The sequence below is a fragment of the Haemaphysalis longicornis genome, unplaced genomic scaffold, assembly GCF_048455015.1.
Source record: "Haemaphysalis longicornis isolate Haplotype H1 unplaced genomic scaffold, Haemaphysalis longicornis Haplotype H1 scaffold_3, whole genome shotgun sequence".
Classification (NCBI taxonomy): Eukaryota; Metazoa; Arthropoda; class Arachnida; order Ixodida; family Ixodidae; genus Haemaphysalis; species Haemaphysalis longicornis.
Genome location: NW_027526335.1, coordinates 1,248,847 through 1,268,571, shown reverse-complemented (window position 1 = coordinate 1,268,571; position 19,725 = coordinate 1,248,847). Strand labels below are relative to the sequence as shown.

At 48.6% G+C, this 19,725-nt stretch overlaps 1 protein-coding gene across 3 annotated transcripts in view; it reads left to right on the top strand.

Annotated features, from left to right (window-relative positions):
* LOC144173831 (sushi, von Willebrand factor type A, EGF and pentraxin domain-containing protein 1-like) overlaps positions 1-19,725 on the top strand; it is a 226,919-nt gene that overhangs the window by 24,930 nt on the left and 182,264 nt on the right. For all 3 annotated transcript variants that reach the window (XM_077702090.1, XM_077702089.1, XM_077702088.1), the window contains exons 2-6: positions 8,259-8,476; positions 9,004-9,156; positions 9,720-9,878; positions 10,652-10,882; positions 13,780-13,959. In XM_077702090.1, the coding sequence (XP_077558216.1) occupies positions 8,259-8,476; positions 9,004-9,156; positions 9,720-9,878; positions 10,652-10,882; positions 13,780-13,959 (941 nt within the window). The remainder of the gene's footprint in view (positions 1-8,258; positions 8,477-9,003; positions 9,157-9,719; positions 9,879-10,651; positions 10,883-13,779; positions 13,960-19,725) is intronic.

The following is a 19,725-nucleotide window of genomic DNA, read 5'->3' as shown; positions in this document are numbered from 1 at the left end:
TGGGCCCCATGTCGGAAATCACGGCATCAACAAGACACACAGCCGCTTGGCACTTTTCGACCATCGAAAAGAGGAAATCATTTAAAAGGTCCCATCAATGGTGTCTCATGCAAGGAAGAGAGAGAGAGAGTTGAACAGGTTGATGCTGACGCTGAAGCAAACCGCGTTATCCGTGGCACTGAACGCACCTGCCCATCCGTACAAATGGAGTTGGCACCATTGCGCAGGTAGTGCCACCGTGCGGTCAAGTAGCCAGTGCATGCACCCTCCAGAAAAAAAATTCGTGGACAATTCATACTTCCTGTTCACTGGACAGACATTACGCATATGAACAGAGTACAGCCTGCGACACAATGCCATGTCCCCTTCTCCGTTCCTTATTTGTTTGTGTGTGTGGTGAACTCGAAACTGGCCCACACACACCTACATCTTATGAAGCTATGTTCACTTCCACACACACATACGCTTACCTGTCTCAATTGGCTAAGCTTCGCCATCCAATGGAGGAGGCCACACTCCATGTGCTTCACCTGGGAATGGGCGAACGGCAACAGAGGCAGCAGAGACAGCAGGTGCATCGGCGGCATCCAGTGTGTCTGAGGTGCCAAAAAAATAAAAACCATACATGTCATCGAGATAATGCATAGTACAATGCTTAGCAGTGCATCAGCTAAGTGACGTACCATGGGCTCGTTCAATGCCTGGCCTCCTCGGAACCTTCCCCTTAGACCGTTTCCGCCGGTTGCTGGAGGCTTCGATCGTTGGCACAGCATTCCACTTGAGGATTTTCCGGCCATCAGCCCTGCGCGTTTCAAATTGGCTCTCTTCAAAGTGGTCCTAACGAACAATTCAATACAATAAGCAAACAAGGAAAGTTTTATCAAATGCAGAACATTGTGTGAATGCTTTTTCGCTTGAACGTCTCTCTGTCAACTTCGCATACAATAGAAACGGCTAAAAATGGCTGAACTACGTCCCACAATACATCTAACAGCTTTATTCTGCAGCATCATGTCGTAAATTCCGAGTTTACAAACCACAGAACAAATCGCAAGCAGTATACCCGGTAAATAAGGCATTTTAGAACATGCCAGCACGCAAACGCTCAGTGGCATTATAAATGTAGGCTGCGAAAATATTTTGAAAGTCTTAGTGTACGCGTTACTTAGTGCCCACAGAATGCTTTTGTTTTGTTCTTATTTGTTCTGCGAGTTTCGTGTTATACTACAGAGCGCACAACCTCGTAGAATTTATCTAAAGTGAACAGGTCAAGCTTTATACCAGAATCTGCAACAGAATGGGGTGAAGGCGTTTGTGACATTAATAACACATCTGTGGGGCCTACTTCTGTGGGGCCTACTTGGTGCCGCATAAATGAGTGGGAGAGCGCTTAAACATTAAAAAACGAATGAGGACGAAAAAACACGGCGAAACAACACGCGATTTATAACGTTTGAGTAGTTTAACTCGGAACAGCACGCGGTGTACATCAAACGAAAACATTCAAGAGAATCTGGGGAGTTCCGCACTAATTCCCGTGACCCCCCCGTTAACGCTGAACTGCCGTATTAAAATTTGTCTAACCATTTCGGATTCCCGTAATGGCAGCCGCCCAACGGGATGGAACGTCCCAGGACATGCGAACGTCCGGTGCGGGGACGAAATAACTTAAACGGGTGGCGGTATTTATTTTGGCAGGCACCTCGTAGGCGTTGTGAAATCCCCCCCCCCCCTACCCCGAGACAATGTTAATTCCCTGTGAGGCCATATTCGCGCATTTCACCTTCAATTTCCACGTATGTGAATTCTTTGCCTCTATAAACTCTAAGACAGGCGTCGTCATATGCATGCCGTACTTGTGAAGCTCGGCAACATCAGGCGTCGTGAAATTGCTGTACTCGCTCGCTGGCGCGCGGCCCGAACACTCTCACCGTTTCCTTCCCTTGCATACTATTTTCTCCCCCCTGCACTTTGTAAATTCTCATCTGTTTAACTACACCTCCTGCGTCCACATCTCTTGCCTACTTTTATTCCAGCATAACTCCGCCAGCATCCAGCCGAGGCGACCGCTGTCGGGCCGCGTTGGCGAGCGAGTACGGCAATTTCACGACGCATACCGCGGCCCAAAGACCGCGAGACGGACGGTCGCGACGGAGGCGGCCGGTCTCGCGAGCGCATTAGCTGCGAAGCGCTCTGCACAGAATACTCGGGTAGGGGGCGGGGGGATGTCACAACGCCTACGAGGCGCCAGCTTTTCTCAACTATCGCGAATTCACTTCAAACAATCTCACCTCACAAATCCTGGAGTACGGGGTGGGCACGAATTCTTCGCGGCTGACGAGTTGCAGCCACACGCATAGCCTCTCGCCGTCCTTTTCCCCCAGCGGGAAGCACATGAAGCGTTTTACATCATTCTGGGAGTTGTAAATAGCCGAGTATACAAAACGGCATCTCCGGACACACTTCTGCAGCTAAAATGCTGCGAAGCGTGCCAAGCGTGGGATGTTTGATTCACGTTCGGAACGTCGGTCGCGCGCAGCCACAGAGCAAACAGCTACGACTACCATAGTTGACCGACTGAAAACGCACAAGCAACAAAATGGCGGCGCCCATGAACCGTCGCAGTGTAAACAAATGTCACGTGATGCACACTGACAAATGATCTTGGCGGCGGCACGGAACAATTGGAGAAAACAGTGCCGATGCTCTAAAGCCTTATTTATTGACACTAGATGAGGCCTATAGACAGCTTAGCAACCATGGTCACTACCAGCCTTTAGACCATGATCCCAGCAACGAATACCATCAAACGATCCTTCGCGTTCTCACAGATCTGCGGGCCCGAGAATTAATCACCACAACCGAACTAAACTTCATGAGACCGACGAACAAGCAAGCAGGACGTTTCTACCTCCTCCCTAAAATCCATAAAGTCCCCAGAGATGCATTGTTCTGAGCTGACATTCCGGGCAGACCCATAGTTTTTAACAACAACACCCCTACGGAAGCATTGTCTGTGTTTATGAATCACCATTTGGCAGACATTCCGACTTCTCTTCCTTCATTTGTTCAGGACACCCCACACTTCCTCCACGTATTAAAAGCAATAAACGATGGTGGGCAAATGCCCAATAAGGCCTTTCTGGTCACGGTCGACGTCTCCGCCCTCTATACGAACATTCCCATCATCGAAGGAATAGAAGCTACATCAAAGGCCTTAGCAGAAAACCGGCCCCAACATTCGTTGGAACTCTACATTACTTTACTAAAATTAGTTCTAACTCTCAACTATTTCGAGTTTCGACTCATCTTACTACTTGCAAGTTTTTGGAACCAGCATGGGCACTCCACTCCTTTCGCACCCACCTACGCCAACATTTTTATGGGAAAACTTGAAACTTCCCTCTTAGAGTCTCTTCCCCTCAAACCGAAGGTTTACCTTCGATACATAGACGACATCTTCATAATTTGGGAGCACGGCCGCACAGCCCTAGAAAGTTTAATTTCCCATCTTAATTCTTCGCATCCGACCATTAAGTTCTCATGCCAGTACTCGGATAAACAAGTGAACTTCCTAGGCACCAATGTTGTTCTTGACAATGGTAAACTGAAAACCACGCTTTATAGGAAACCAATGGACAGACAACAGTACCTAGACTACACTAGTCATCACCCACGACACTGCAAACAAGGTATCTTTGTAGGACAGGCTACCAGACTAAGAAGAGTATGCAGTGATAACACAGACTTTATAAAACACCTTAATGAATTAAAGTCCACCCTGGAAAGCAGGAATCACCCGGTCAGCTCGCTGCATATGGCTTACGAAAGAGCATCCCTTTGCGTTTCCGCAAAGAGTCCCTTTGCGTTTTCGCTTTCGTCAGGGCGAAGGCAAGTCTCTTTGTTGAAATGTTGGCAGCAATCGTGGTTTCTACCTTGTTCGAAGTTTTCTTTTCTTATATATATTGTAAGCACTGACTAAGGCAGACATTAGCAGCCGTACGTGGAAATTTTCCTTAGTGGCTCTGCGCCAGATGCTATGTGCCACCTGCCTCGCTCGCCGTGCACATCGTCGTCCACGTTATCATCATCGGTGTGTTCTGAAATCTCTGCGCTCGACCACGCATATTTACAAGTAATAACCGGAGAACACTCTAGTTGCAGATAATTAGCCAGGTCAGCCAGGCACCTAGGTCGTTCAGCTGGTGCACGTACAGGCTAGTCCACGAGAGAGTCTTCTTCTTCCTCGACGGCTAGCTAGGCTGCCGCACAACCATGGCACGTGCCCACTTTGGGGGGTTGCGTCCTTTGCAAGTCGAGTCTCTAATAACCGCCATGCGGCATAGCTCCCCCCAGGATAAGCACCGACTCGGTGCTGTGTAGCTACGATGTGGAAGGTGAATCAGGAGAGTGGTATGGTTTGAGGTGGGCGACGTGGACGATGTCACTCCGAGGTTGAGAGCTGGAAGGGACGACGGGGACGATTTCATACGTAACGTCCGTAACTTGACGGAGTACTTTGTAAGGGCCAGCATAGCAGGAAAGCAGCTTCTCAGAAAGTCCCACTCGACGAGTCGGACACCACAGTAAGACGAGGGACCCTGGTGAAAAATGCACGACGCGGGGACGTTGATCATAAAGGTTCTTCTGGCTGACTTGCGAATCCGCGAAGTGGGAACGGGCAAGCTGACGTGCTTCGTCGGCCCGAGCGATGACTTCGTGGCCATATTCGGTGCACGGGTGTGTGGCGGGAGGCAAAAGGGTATCGAGCGGCATGGCCGGTTCCCTCCCGTAGAGAAGGTGAAAGGGTGAGAAGCCTGCAGTGTCGTGACGCGAGGAATTATACGCGATAGTGACGAAAGGCAGTGAAATGTCCCAGTCGCTGTGGTCACTTGACACGTACATGGCGAGCATGTCCATAAGAGTTGTATTAAAACGCTCAGTAAGGCCATTTGTTTGTGGGTGATAAGCTGTAGCAGAGTCCTTCAATGCTTTTCAAGGACTCTGGCTGTAGTCACCTCGTGGTGAATCGAATATCAGCGAAGTATGTCCGCAACGACTTGGGAGAGGAAATTTCGCCCGCGGTCTGTGACAAGCTGCCGAGGAGCGCCGTGGTTCAGTATAACATCGTAAAGGAGAAAATCGGCCACGTCAGTTGCACAGCTCGTGGGTAGCGCACGGGTGATGGCAAAGGGGGTCGCGTACTCGGTAGCGACGAGGGGGATGCGTCACGGGAAGAAGAAGACGAGAGCTATCGGCCCAATCTGCGGAGAAGAAGACCAATCTGGGCGTGCTCCCTCATGTCCGGCATCGTGTATATAGTGTAAACACATCATCGGCATCTCATGGTTCATGGCCTGCGCCACGTAACAATATATATTAGGGGTGTGCGAATATCAAATTTTTCTAATACGAAACGAATACGAATATCTAGCATCGAATATCGAATCAAATATCGAATAATTAATGGGGGACTTGGGTTTAGAAATCAACTTTTTTTAGTTCTTCGTGGATTTCAATCAAAATTCACACAGCAACTGGAAATGCTTTCGTAATATTACCATAAATTTGAAAGTAATACTTAAAACCTTTTTGTCTATAAAATTGTTTGTTTACCTTGTACCAAACTTGAGCGGCCTATAAAACTCCGTATAAATCTTGTTCGGTCTTTGCATTTCCAAATTAACGGACGAGGCCCTGACAGGCTTATATTTTTTATTAAAACACAATTTTTTAAATTTTAAGTTCTTTAGAGGTGAATGTACAACATGCATTTAGACCACGAACGACTACTTGAATAAAAAAAATCCCCAAAAGTAAACCTGAACATATAAGAGTGTCAAGATCTGACCAGTTCATCAAGGAATGCACAGGCATTTAGACCATGAACAGATTATTTGAATTAAAAAATCTCAAAACGTAAGCCTGAAAATCTATGAGCGTCAAGACCTATGAGTGTCAAGACCAAGAAATGTAACGCAAAAAATTGAATCGAAATAAACCTAGAGGTAACAAAAAAAATCACTGGTACAAGCGATCTAGGTGGTAAAAAAAACTTTCTTTAGAAAACGGCTTCCGACGTTAGCACATGGATTTCATTCATCAAGCACTGGGGTTGTAGCCTTTTGTGTCCTTTCGAAGACGCGGCTTCTAGAATGCCTTGCCTTGAAATTGGAGTGCCTTTTGCAGCCTTGTTATTTTTTACAAAACACCATTTTCAGCTCCTCTGTGGAGAGTACATAGCCCAGTTTGCGCACCAAAGAGCAAAGTAGGTTAGCTGGTTGCCTGTGCTGCACTGGGCAACTTCAGTTGCAGTGTGGTCACGGTGGCAACAAGTGAAGCACTCTTTTTTTTACTTAAATTTGAAAACTGAGTTTCGACTTTAATGTTTTACTAAGGTGCCTGGAGCAGCAACTTAGTACTCGTACGTGCACGTGTTCATTGCCAAAAGTTTCATACCACAAGGATACAAATGAGCTACTTTTAAGCTTGGCATAATATTCTGCATAACCCCGACTTCAATGCATGCACAATTTTTTAGTACTCATGAAATTCAAGACATCCCATATTCCTCGAAGCACAGCCAATATGCATTATTGATGTATGCATTGGTATTTATAATTTTCCTAAAAATACAATTCGTTAATTGCTGCGGCAGTAACGTAGATTTCTAACGCCATCAACAAGTTTTTATTCCTACATCAGACCTGTTTGCACGAATACTTGAAGTGCACGGGATACGTTGCGCAAGGAAGCTATATGGCTCGCCCGCATGGCGGCGCTCGAATACCGCAACATGTAGGGAGCCTACATGCCGACGGCGGCATGTAGGCACCCTAGCAACATGTCATACTTTGATTGTCCCTGACATGGCCACTCAGATGGATCCACGCAACTTCCCGTAATCTGGCTTGGGATCTCAGGCATTCCCATCGCGAGAATGTCTGTGTTGAATACCACAGCAGATAAAATGACTGAACAGAAACCTGCCCGAGCGAAGCAGCGAAAATGAACTCAGAAAAACGAACTACGCCAGTCAGGTGGCCGCCATCTTGCACTGCCGCAGCGACGCCCAATCAGGAGGGCGGGAAGGCCAAATTTTCTGCCGTACGTGCGTTTGGGAATGAACGAAGATAAAAGAGACGATCGCGCCCGGAAAGAAGATAAGTATGAAACACAGAGTATGAAACTGTATGCGCTCGGCCGATCCAATGATATCAAAATGGCGGCGCCCGGTTGCACCATTGTGGAGATATAGCGCTCCAAAAATTGCCGTTTATTCGCCCTTTTGCGCTGACATTTTGTCACCGCAGCTGCCAAAAGTATTTTGAGCCACCTTGTGGCGGTTTCCGGCGCGAAAACTTTGCAAACGCAGAGGATAGAAAACATCGAAGCCAAATTTGTGGCTTTCAAAAAGAAAAAAACGATGTTTTGGTCATTTTTCCGAAGTTGAAAGGCGCGTCCCCTCCTTGAACTAATAAATCCAAATATTCTATAACAGCCGTTTATTCAAAATTTTTCGAATGTTCGAAATGTTTCGAATACGTAGTTTTCGAAGCGAATACGAATAAAACGTATGTAATATTCGATTAATAATAGAAAGTTTCGAATATTTGCACGCGCCTAATATATATAAATGACATGGACATTGTTGTTTGGTACGTAGGTACGTAAAGCGTTCACTGAAATGGCCATTACAGAGATGCGTTCACTCTTTGGTTTGTTCTCAAACTGCCGCGACCAGCTGACATCCGGGAGTTGCTGACGAAGCAGCAAGGGAGGAAATTTTCCGGCACATTTTTTTTATTGCGCCATTTTGCTACAGGGCATAAATAACAGTAAAACAATAGACAAAACAGGACAGGGGAACGACAAAGAAGGAAAGCAAAAAAAAAGGAAATAAAGAAAGACACAATGAGAGGCGGGCGCACTACAGAAAACCATAGAGTCATTGTCTAGTTATGGTCCCACGTGTTATTTTCTGTTTCCGGGTCGCTAATTATGATGTGATATTACTATGAAATGAAAAAAATGTTTTAAAAAACTGATTACTAAGTGATGGGATTACCGTCACGTTTTTTTAAAGATGGTGAAACCAGAGTGGCTAGTTAGTACAGGTGATTAAAACAGAAAAACCTTTAAAAGCAGCAACCTTGTTGCGTTGTACAACCGTTGTATTCTTTGAGTACGTTAAAGGAATAAAAAACTTTTCCCATCGCTTATCATGATGATGATTATGACATCTATTCATTTCGCAGGATAATTGTTCTGATATCAGATGGACGAGCAGACAGTAACTCCAATCCCGTACCATTGGCTCGGCAACTGAAGCGGCAGAAAAACATCACTATATTTGCTGTGGGAGTCGCCGACATCAACCGAGAAGAGCTGGAAGCTGTAGCGTCATCTCCAAGGCATATCTACATGCTTGTCGATTTTCCTTACATAAAGACCGTGAACAGTGATCTCCGAGGCGGTAAGACAACGCCTATTACTCTTGGAGAAATTTCTTGAGAAAGTGACAAAATAAAGAACTATATGTATACATATACATGTTATTCTAATGAAATACAAAATAATAATTTAAATACAGGCAAGGGTGCAAATAGGCGGTCGGTGCTTTTGTTCCGTTGCGCTTCATCGATAGCAGTGTTTTGCCTCTAGATCAGCTCGCTCAGTACCAGCGGGAAAGCCATAATTTTATCTTTGAGTGGAGCAGAGGCGCCAAGCACGCGCTAAATAAGCAGCGGTCAATAAACGACGCAATTACTGCGCGAAGATATTGATCAAGACAATGAAAAGAATGCTCTTGAACATGCCTGCTCTGGAGACAAATTATATTCAATTGCCGAAATTGAGGCACACAAGTATGTTTTCCTTAAGCAAACTTGAACTTTTTTCAACCAATAGTGACAATAGAAAGGAGGAAAATGGTATCATTCAGTAGCGTAAGCGAGGCTACTTCGGTGCTCCATTCGCCTTCTCTTGGTTCACCGGCCGCAGATATACGCGAGAAACAATGGGATGCGGCAACGCCCAGCTCATGCCTGCCTGCGACTTGCGACGTCAATGCCCTGTGCGCCTGTGGCTCTCCCGGAGGTTCGTACCGGTGCGTCTGCAAGGCCGGCTACCAGGGCGACGGGACCAAGTGCCAACGTGAGTGGCGCTCTGCACGGGGAGCAGGCAACCCCGCTCTTCGCGTTAAAGGAGCGCTGAACCCGGAGCTCCCGTCCTCCATGAAAGACAGGAGTGCTTTCAATAGAATGTCGTCATTTATCATAGAAAAGTCAAGCAAAAATGTGTCCACACGCACACGCCTCGCGCAGCATACTCTTGACTGTCGTTGGAATGCAAGTGCCCCAGAACGTACTGCATCACCCCCTGCCGCTGAGAATACCCCGTGAGTGGTCGGACTTTTGTTGCGTTAAGAACACCTACAGCCGCAGTCTGAAAACGATATTTCCCTTAGTGTACATCAACGTTCCCTCGGCGGGCTCGTATGTAGTACAGAGCTCGGAAGGCTCGCCGAAACAGGCCCCTGCTAGTCATACCATACTGGCTCACTGTCAGACGAGGCGACTTCACGATCCACTCAAACCGAGCAGTCACTGCGCAATTGCACCTATACATGCTCCACGTCTGTTGTGAAACTCTCCGTGGGGGATCTACCCGTTGTGGCTTAACTGAAGACTCGGCTGGATGCCAATGGCTGTGCGCAGGTTGTCCTCGCGGGACGTACAAGACAGAGGCTGGCTACCACCAGTGCGTCAGCTGTCCCGCAAACTCGACGACTAGCCGAGAGGGTGCAACGACTGTTGACAAGTGCTCGTGCATTCCGGGATACGAACGCGAGGGCAGATCAGATGCCACATGCATTCGTAAGTCATGGGTTGGTTCACTGCTAATACTTGAATCTATAGCGCCTGTCTCTTCTTTTTAAGACGTGCTCCTTTTAAACGATACATTAGTGATACCACGGACGCTCGATGTAGAGGAGGATGGTGTTACTAACCAATTTAAATGGGCCATGCACAGAAAGTTGTTTAGCTTCAAAACCCAAAAGGAACATTCTAAGAAAAACAAAAAGAGAGAGAGAGGAGTCATCACAACGCTTAGTAGGCTTGAATTTCCTAGAAATCTATGTTTCTGCATTTACGCAAGCATCAGTTAGCACTTGGAGGCTCTTAAACAGCTTCCTGTGAATCAGAAGTTGAGGGGGTGCGCTGCAATTGTAAAAACGTCCACATGAACATTAAGCGGAATCGACTACAGTGTGTACCAATACCAGTGGACAGATCTTGTTGAACTGTACTCGTTCCAGCTTATGTCATTATTTGAGGGCTAAAGCACGGCCGCGGTATCGCACCCTCTCAGAATATTATAATCTTTCAGTTCTGCTGACACTCGCTTATCAACATGACATGGTGAACAATCACCAAAGCCAAATGCCCGCTAACTGTTCAGCCTTCATTTATTAGTATAAAAGGACTGCCGGCTGCGCGTGCCCCTCAATGTACACCGGCGAATTTTAGCATTGTTATTTCGAGAGGACCCGTTTAGCGGCAATCGACGGTTCCAAATTTGCGACTTTAGGTACACCCTTCAGCATTTATGATCCATGTAACGCGTGACGGCCTTCCCTTGTGTGCAGCTGTCAGGTGCGCGTCACTGTCTCACCCTGCCGGCGGAAGCACTGTTCCGAATCCATGCGGAAACACCTTTGGCAGCACGTGCAACTTCCTCTGCAAGGAGGGCTACTGCCCGTTCAGTTGCAACCGGACCGAACTGGCCGCCGGAAACGTTCCCTGGAACCGCTTATCAGATAAACCACGCCGCTGCCAGGACGACAAGACATGGTCCGGATTGGAGTTCTTCTGCGAGAGTGAGTGGCGACTGCAGGCGCAGATAGCAAACCTTTCAAGACGTTACGTTGCGCAGCTAATCGGTGCACAGCGACCCTTCACGCTTCTAGCCCACGGGAGCCACAGTAACAGCTTACAGCAGTTCTGTATGTCAGTCTACTTTCGAACTGACTTTTTAATACTACCGTTATCTTAGGGCTTGGTCAACGCCGCCTGTATAAACATTGCCTAACGAGTGAGCGAAAAATGGCCAAACAGCCACTCTCCTGTTGCTCTCTCCAACCCTTCCCCGCTCCGTAGCCTTCGCCTTCTTGTTTTTCACCATGCCTGTCTGTCTTGGTCTGTCACTGATAAAACTTCCTTTGTCACGAAGCAAAATCCCTTGCGCTGCCGCAAGCTGATGCCGGCTTTGCGCGCTTATCTACTCGGATCACAGGCCCTGAAATTTTCTGAGTGGGGCATCCCACCTCTATCCCCTCCGCATTTAGGTATTGTTTTGACCCCGCTGTTCGCACTCCGCATCAGTACGCACTTCTAAAATTGAGGACTGTACTGTAGAAGCGCCCGGACAGCGTGGCGGGATCCCAGCTGCTTATCCTTTTGTTTCCAATAATTTTCTGAAGTTTACAGGCACGTGATATTATTGGAAAGTAATCGTAGAAGTGAGCGCCTGAACAAAAAACGTGCACGCAAATTTTTCTTCTCTAAATACTCCAGAACGAAAAATATCAGTAAAATAATAGCTGCCCCAGCAGAGGAGGAGGAGGAAAATCTTTATTAAAACAACAGGTGCAGTTGTTAGGGCACCCGCCCGGTGGAGGGGATCCCTAGTCCGGGATCCCCTGGCTGCGGCTGGCTGCGCGGGCCCTTTGCACCAGGTCAAGCTGGAACGTAGGGTCCTTGCTGGTCAACCGCGCCGTCCACTGTTGTATAGAGGGGTTGGGGATTGGGTGCATGTCCGGTGTCTTTTGGCACTCCCACACCTGATGGTATAGGGTACCGGGCGCTGGGCAGTAGTGGCAGGTGGCTGGATAGTCTGTCGGATAAATGGCTTGAAGAAGGGTACGGTGTGGATACGTGTTAGTTTGAAGTCTTCTGAACGTTGTTGCTTCATCCCTTGTGAGTTAAATATCGTTTTTCTGTTAGATATATGTCTACCCGACAATCAGTATGTTCCTGCACTATTTCAGTCCGCCTTTGTCTTTACCTTTGGAAAAATGCAGCAACTATGAAGCGAGCGACACGTTGAACGAGATCCCCAGTGCGCCACAGAACTAGCGCCCCGTCGCGGCTAAGATGTAAGCGAAACGGCCCTTGAAGCCCAACAGGCAAGCTACCCGCCGCGGTGGCTCAGTGGCTAAGGCGTTGCGCTGCTGAGCACGAGGTCGCAGGTTCGATTCCCGGCCGCGGCGGCCGCTTTTCTGATGGAGGCGAAAAGCAAAAACGCCCGTGTGTACGAGATTTCGGCGCACGTTAAAGATCCCCAGGCGGTCAAAATTAATCCGGAGCCCTCCACTACGGCGCGCCTCATCGCCTGCGTTGCGTCGGCGCGTTAAACCCTACAATCAATCAAACCAACAGGCAAGCTGACAGACACACGTCGTAGAAGTGGGTGCAGCGTTCGCGACTCGCGAGCAGTGACCTAAGGCGAGATGTCCGCCGGCACGCGCCACATAGCGGATCAGTGCCTGAACTAAGCGTCCTACCCTTCCCATTGAAAAGCGCGCGACGCGTCAGGCAATGTTAATACAGGCGGCGTTGGCTTGGTATACTGACTTCATGCCGTCTTGAACTATAAAAAAAGCTACTAAATTTGGTACTTATAAGAATAATCCAAAAGAAAGAAAAGATTCAGCACTTGTGGGCGTGTTCGAGGCTTCTCTCCCTGTTTTTCTGCGCCGTTCTACTTTAAGCAGTATTTTCTGCACATCAGTATCAACAGCGTGCAGGAAGCAGAATTAATTAGAATAAGTATGAAGCTTGTGGGGGAGTTATTACATTAAAAATATCCCGTTCTTTGTTTTTCTCACGAAGCTTGTGTGGGAGTTATTACATTAAAAACATCCCGTTCTTCGTTTTTCTAATTGTATAGATGTCTTCACGCGAACGGCGAGTCCACCGGGAGAAATTTGTTCTTCGTGGGAACCGAACCCGGGGGCTCCGAAATGAGCAACAAGGACCCATAGCCATTACACCGCAGCTTAATGACGTTAGCTGACTAAAGGAAGTGTGTTAGGTCATTCGACCTATAAATGGCCTTTAGAGACATGTACTTGGCCTACATGAATAATTTGAGCATACTATTTACAGAAGTCGCAGTTTGGCGAATAGCAAAGCTCGTTCCCGCTAATTGCCTCGTTTTCTTGGCGATGCGAAACGCGGCTACGTAACGAGTCATAGTAGGCGGGTGAAGAGGAAGAGACGCAAAGAGAAAATGACGACAATGACAATGAGAGGCCACGCTCGGCAAGTGGAAAAGGATGCTTTCGCATTCATAAGGACGCTTTGTTGTCCTCGCAGTTTTTTTTTGTTTGTTTTTGGCTGACCATTAGGCTGCTCCAGTAGACGGCCCATAGGTCTGCTTTCGCTTGTTTAGTTAAGTTGGTGCAATTGTTTCATGCAGCTAGGGTGTCTTTATTTCTGTTTTTATGGCTCCATCGGGATTCATGAGTAGCTGTATGGGGCGTGACGTAATTCTTTCGGGGTGACCACAGTTTTCATTTTAACGGGAAGGCCAGACGGATGTGCGCTGCGTAGTTTAGAAAAAGCGCTTCGCTCTACAAAAAAAAAAAAAACTGCGCTGCATCAGTTGTAGAAAAATGTGCTGTGCTTTGTGCAGATGCTTGGAGAGGTGAGTAGGGCAGCACTCTCAATGTGCTTCGTAAACTCGAACGGCGTGACGTTTCGTGTTGTGCAGAGGTTCACTGCCCGGCGCTTCAGCCTCCGGGCAACGGCTCACTCCAGTGTTCGAGCCGCACCCTCGAGCTCCACACAACCTGTAGAGCCACATGCAGAGAGGGCTACGACATGCACGGTGACCCGCACTTGAGCTGCGGAATCGATGGCCAGTGGCGGGGCAAGATGCCAACGTGCCACAGTGAGTATCGTTACCCATTACCGTCGTGGTCTGCGGTGTTCGGTGACATAAACATAGCTAACAAAGAAATTCTGGCTTAGTATCGTTGATAAAGAAATACTGGCTAAGCACGAGATGGACTAAAAACGTCCTGTGAAATCTTGCAACTTAGGCAGGCAACGTTTACGGTTTGCATTGTTTTGTAAAGGCTGAAATCTGTATACATATAAAATGAAGTGCCCGACTGACTCATCAACGCCCAGCGAAAACTGCTACATCTAGAGACTTGAAATTTCGGGAACACATTTGCGACAAGGCGTAGAGCCTCACTAAGGGGGTATATTTGGAAATTGTACTCATAACCGAGGGGAAGGGGGAAATTCTGTTTTCTTATATTCATGATTACTCCCCTCACCCGTTCACGTTTTCAAGCGCATTTTGCTAATACATGTAGCCCTTAAGAATATCTAAAAAGTAGTTTTAGGGTTGTGCCCTAATCAACACTCTTTGGCTGATTCTGCACTTCTGAACAAATAGAATGCTCTTTAAAATATTGTGATAAATGTATCGCTCATTCATTTGTCCCGTGCGTTTTTAATCATAAATGTTACTCATACCAACGCACAAACCCAATTTTAGAGATTTAGCCCTGCGACGCCGGTAAAAGGGCGAAAAAAGCTTTAAAATGACACGCCTGAATAGCCCAAAAGGCCTAACAGGTGATGTCAACGCATAGCCAAACTACTGGCTCAAATGGCTTCAACATTCATGGGGACATTGTGATCATAGAGTAGGAGCTTAATCTTGATGAAAGTTTTAGAAATTACACCTTTGAGATAGTGAAAAGCGGTGAAATAATTTTTCAGATAATAATTTTTTTTCGCTGGCCATTTGAGATATTGAACTGGTTTTTGTTGATATAGGTAACTTACTCAGGTATCTAAACAGTTTTCTACAAGATTTTTTTGTGACACCCACCGTATAGATGCAAGCAGGATTTCGGAGAAACGGTGTGTTTTTACTCATTCCTTAATAACCACACAGCTCGTTATTATATCCAGTTCGTTTTTGCTTGCAAATGGTGCCAATCTAATTTCCCAAAACTCCATTTGAAGGTTTTGTCCTAACATGCGGATAAACAGGCCAGAGAGATTTTGAGATTTGCAACTCTCTGGACGCGGAATTCCGTTGAATTTTCCCTCGTTCGCATAGCGCAAGCCATCTGCTGGCCCTTTATGCATCTCCTGGCACTTTATGGGTAAGAATGCCTTCCCTCTTTCAGTCCGCCTCCATCGTATATTCCCAACGCAACCTCCTGCAGAATGCAAATTCTGTTCACAACCGGGCACTCCTCCTCATATCATATAAAATTGTGAGCAAAACCCAATCTTCCGCTTCTTCCATTACCACTTCCCACCCCTGAGCTGTGGGAGAACCTGGTGACTAGTAGCGATCTGGATGTCCAACACATTTTGCCTCCAGAGCGAAGGCTGCCCCGCTCATCACATGGCAGTCTGGAATAGGGAACCACCCCAACTTCACTGGCTTAATAAAACGGTGTTTACTCACTCACTCACTGGTCTGAGCGCACCCTGTTGGTGCAATTGTTTACCGAGAGTTGCAGTAAAGCATGAGATTCCCATTACCACGACACGCCTCCGAACGGAGCCCATGTATTGCCAGCAGGTAGGAGTTCTTGTGCACCACGTCACGATGACGTAGCCAATTATGACAACTGACAAATAATGAACACCTGCTATGCCCATTGGTGCCATTAGTATGATGACCCACCCGGGCATCGCCGGGCACTACCGCTAGTATGTCATGTAGAGGGAAATGGAACTTTCCGCCAGATGTTTTTAGGAGTGTGTTCAAGGACTGTGCAGCGAAGTCATCCAAAAAAGCAGAGAAGCTACTATATTCCGATGTTCTTTCCTGAAAGGGGTTTTCGGCCGTAAGGGGATTTTGTTTCCTTTTACCACAGCCATTAAGACCAGCCAAAAGCCTAGTATTAATCTCGGTATAACGATACAATCACAGGCGTTCAGTTAACGTAGAAGACGTAACTAAAAGTCGCTTAGGGCTAGGTTATGATGCCTGCTACCGCATCCTCAAGCATCAATCGAATAGTAAGGACAATAACAAAACAAGACCAGGGCCGAAACGTTCTTTCTTCGATGTTTTGCAGCGCAAGTTCACACGCGTGAATGCATTGTGCTGCTGAGCACAATGATGTGGGTTTGATTCCCGGGGACGGCGGCCGCTTTTCTGATGGGGGCGAAAAGCAAAAAAACGCCCGTGTGTTCGAGATTTAGGCGCTCGTTAAAGATACACAGGTGGTCAAAATTAACCCGGAGCTCTCCACTACGGCGTGTCTCGTAGCCTGTGTAGCGTCGGCTTGGTAAAACACGCAATGAATCAATTCTCACGCGCGATGTAGACGGCGCTGGAAACCAAAAATCGTTGCGAAGTTAACAACGCAAAACGAAATCATGTTCAAGTGGAACCAAACTTACGGGAAGACGTGGGGGGAGGGGGGTGGGGGGGGGGGGGGGGGCAGGTTACGCCATAAGACAGTAAATGTTGATGAAAGGTGTGCTAGGGAGTGCAAAAGAGAGTACCGTCGTTCTCCACTATCGTGGTACTGATTGTGACAAACTGAAAAGCTAGATCAAACGCCAAGAGGGGAGAAGTCAAGCATAGTCAAAGTTCTTCGTGGTTCTTTAGTGCGGCGCACATCACAGCCCAAGCATCACTTCAGCGCTTGAAATCCCCAAAACTTAAATTTTGAATCACCAAGTATCGCTTCGCTAGAGACTAGAACATTGATTTATTGATTGTAGGGTTTAACGCGCCGACGCAACGCAGGCGATGAGGCACGCCGTAGTGGAGGGCTCCGGATTAATTTTGACCACCTGGGGATCTTTAATCGTACACACGGGCGTTTTTGCTTTTCGCCTCCATCAGAAAAGCAGCCGCCGCAGTCGGGAATCGAACCCGCGACCTCGTGCTCAGCAGCGCAACGCCTTAGCCACTGAGCCACCGCGGCGGGTTAGAGACTAGAACAAAATACTTGAAATACATAACCCCAACCTTCTTCAAGCGTCGTTAGTTCCGATTCAACCTCGAGTGTGTTTTCTTTCTGCTAATTTTGATTTCGGCCTAAAATTTTGAACGCCATTTTGCGAAAATCTGAACTGATCTTGACCGCTTACAGTGTGCGCCTCTTTGGGACGGCTGTTACCGCTGTCTTTGTTTACTGGGGGGGGAAATCTTACTGCCGGCCTGCACGTGGCCCCCCCTGCCGGCGGACTGGGCTGTGTCGGTCGGTTTCGGCTGTCCTGCTTTGGTCCGTCGCAATGGCAGGAGTCAGTGGTGTGCCAGGCCCACTGTATTGGGTATTCAACGCCCATGGGAGCTTGAGCAACTCCCAGGCACTCTGAGGGCAAGTGCCTTCCAAGAACACCGATGCGTGATGCGGACGCAGGCCCGGACAGCCTGGGTGGCTACCGAGGTTGGTGCTTGGAATGGTAATTCGATCAAAATTTGTGGTCGCAAATTTCTGTGGATCAACTATGACTCTCTTTGGCCGGGGGCGGTAACGCGCTCCTGTAATCCAGTGTGGTGGAGGCCGGGGGGTCAATGTTGCGATGTGCAACTGCACCAAGCGGTACAGTTTGTGTTATAGTGGCGCACGGTTGCTAAGGCAATGTGGGGGAGTTGCGAGCCCCTGTAACCGCAGCTAGGAAGGGGCCTATAAACACGAACCGATCTGCTCGCCGAGGGAGGTGACGAGCCCTTGTAACCCAAGTCATAGGGGTACATGCGTTACAGTTCGTTTTATCGTGCCATGCTGAATCATGGGTACACATAATGAGGCCGGGGGTGTAGCGAACCTCTGTAACCGGAGCATGGAAGGGGCCTTTAATGCGAACTGGTCTGCTGACCGAGGGAACTTGATGAGCCCTTGTAACCTTCAGTCTTGGGGGCGAGAGTGCAGAGCCACTGGGAGTTCCTCAGAGGATCCCTTGTATCCCGAAAGATGGTATTTGTAGAGCAACTATGACTCTCTTGGCTAGGGGAAGTAGCGAGCCCCTGTAATCCAGTGTGGGAGGAGGCCAAAGGCTGGGGGTGGTAACGCGCCCCTGTAATCCAGCGTGAGAGGAAGCCAGCGGGTCAATGTTGCGACGTAATCACTGCGCTCACGCGGTACAGTTCGCTCGTAGTGTTGGCGTACCATTGCTGAAGCAATGGGTAGACCACTACCGAGCCGGGGGCGTGCACACCCCTGTAACCATAGCTTGGGGCTCGTTCTGTTGAACTTGCGAACTGGTCTGCAGGCCGGGGGTTGTGACAAACCCTTGTAACCTAATGTCACAGGGGCCAGAGCGTGGACGTACGGTAATTCCACGGGACCTCCTCGAGGAATCGGGGAGGCCGCCCAATCCCTGCCCAGGGAGCGTGCAAAACGGCCGCCACTGCGGAGGTTCCTGGTACAACCGGAATCAGGTCCTACGCGGAGGTCGGGCGGTCGGGTGTCAGCCCGGCACTTGGCAATGCGATTGAAGCAGGAAAGCGGGTCGAGATCGACCAACTATGACTTTCTTTGGCCGGGGGAAGTAACGCACCCCTGTAATCCAGCGTGGGAGGAGGCCGGCAAGTCAAGTTGCAAAGTAGCAAGTGCTGGTCAGCGTACAGTCGTTTGTATTGGGAATACCGATTAAATTCGGGAAACCATTACGGGCCGGGGGACTGGCGACCCTTGTAACCGCAAGCTTTGGCGGGGCCAGCGACTTGATCGCAGAAAGCTGGGGGGAGTGACAGACCCCTGTAACTGAACGTCACCGGGGGCTAGATGTTGTACAGTCCGTATGAGGCCGGGGAGGGGGGGGTCGCGCACCCCTGTAACCTTGCTGTGAGGGGCCTATAGACTGATCTTCTCTAGCTGAGGTCACGGCGACCTCATCACCCGAAAATGCCGATGGGGCGCAGTGTCACGAGCTACTCGGTGTCCCGCACGGGGAAAACGAGGAAAGGTGAGGTGAGTACACCGACCGGGGAAACTCTCCTGGCTTAGTAACGGCTAGTAGGCCCGGACCGATCTCCTCTGCCGAGCCGTCAACACCACGGCAATGCCAAAAGACTCTTGTTCCATTGAGCGAAAGATTATGCACAGAGGAGGACATAAGTACATGGCTCTCATAACTGCTCCCGTGGGAGCCTGGCGAACATGGATTTCAGTTAACGTTCGCATACAAACTTCCGGTGTCCGGACACCGTGAAAAGCAGGTGTTGCAAGTACCCGTGTATAGTGGAAAGCTTCACTGGTGATTCGTGAGTACCTGGTGCGAGACAGTTGATCGAGGACGTTAGTACGCATCGGCCGCAGAGCTGGGGGTCGGGGGCCCGACCGTCGCCACTAAATAGGGTACTTCTTGTCTCCGACAGTTGGGGCCCAGTTATCGGACCCTATGGGTGAGCGGTAACCCGTGGCAGGGGCCGCATATTTGGCAATTGGCACTGTCTGATGCCCTCGCTGAGCAATCAGTCTTGGAAGAGAGTCAGACAAAAGGAGTGGAGCAAAATTGCTTCCCTCATTCCTACCCTTTTTCCCATAACCCATCCCGATGTCCAAGTTCCCGTTCCCAGCAACCCACCCTATCCGGCTTTTTCCTAGGGGGGACAAGAGGGGTCCCCCCGGACTCGTCCCCCTGGCGGTGGGTCGCAAGAAAGTCTTTCCCGTTAATTTCTCTCCACCTTCGTGTGGACAAAATTCTCTTTGCCGGT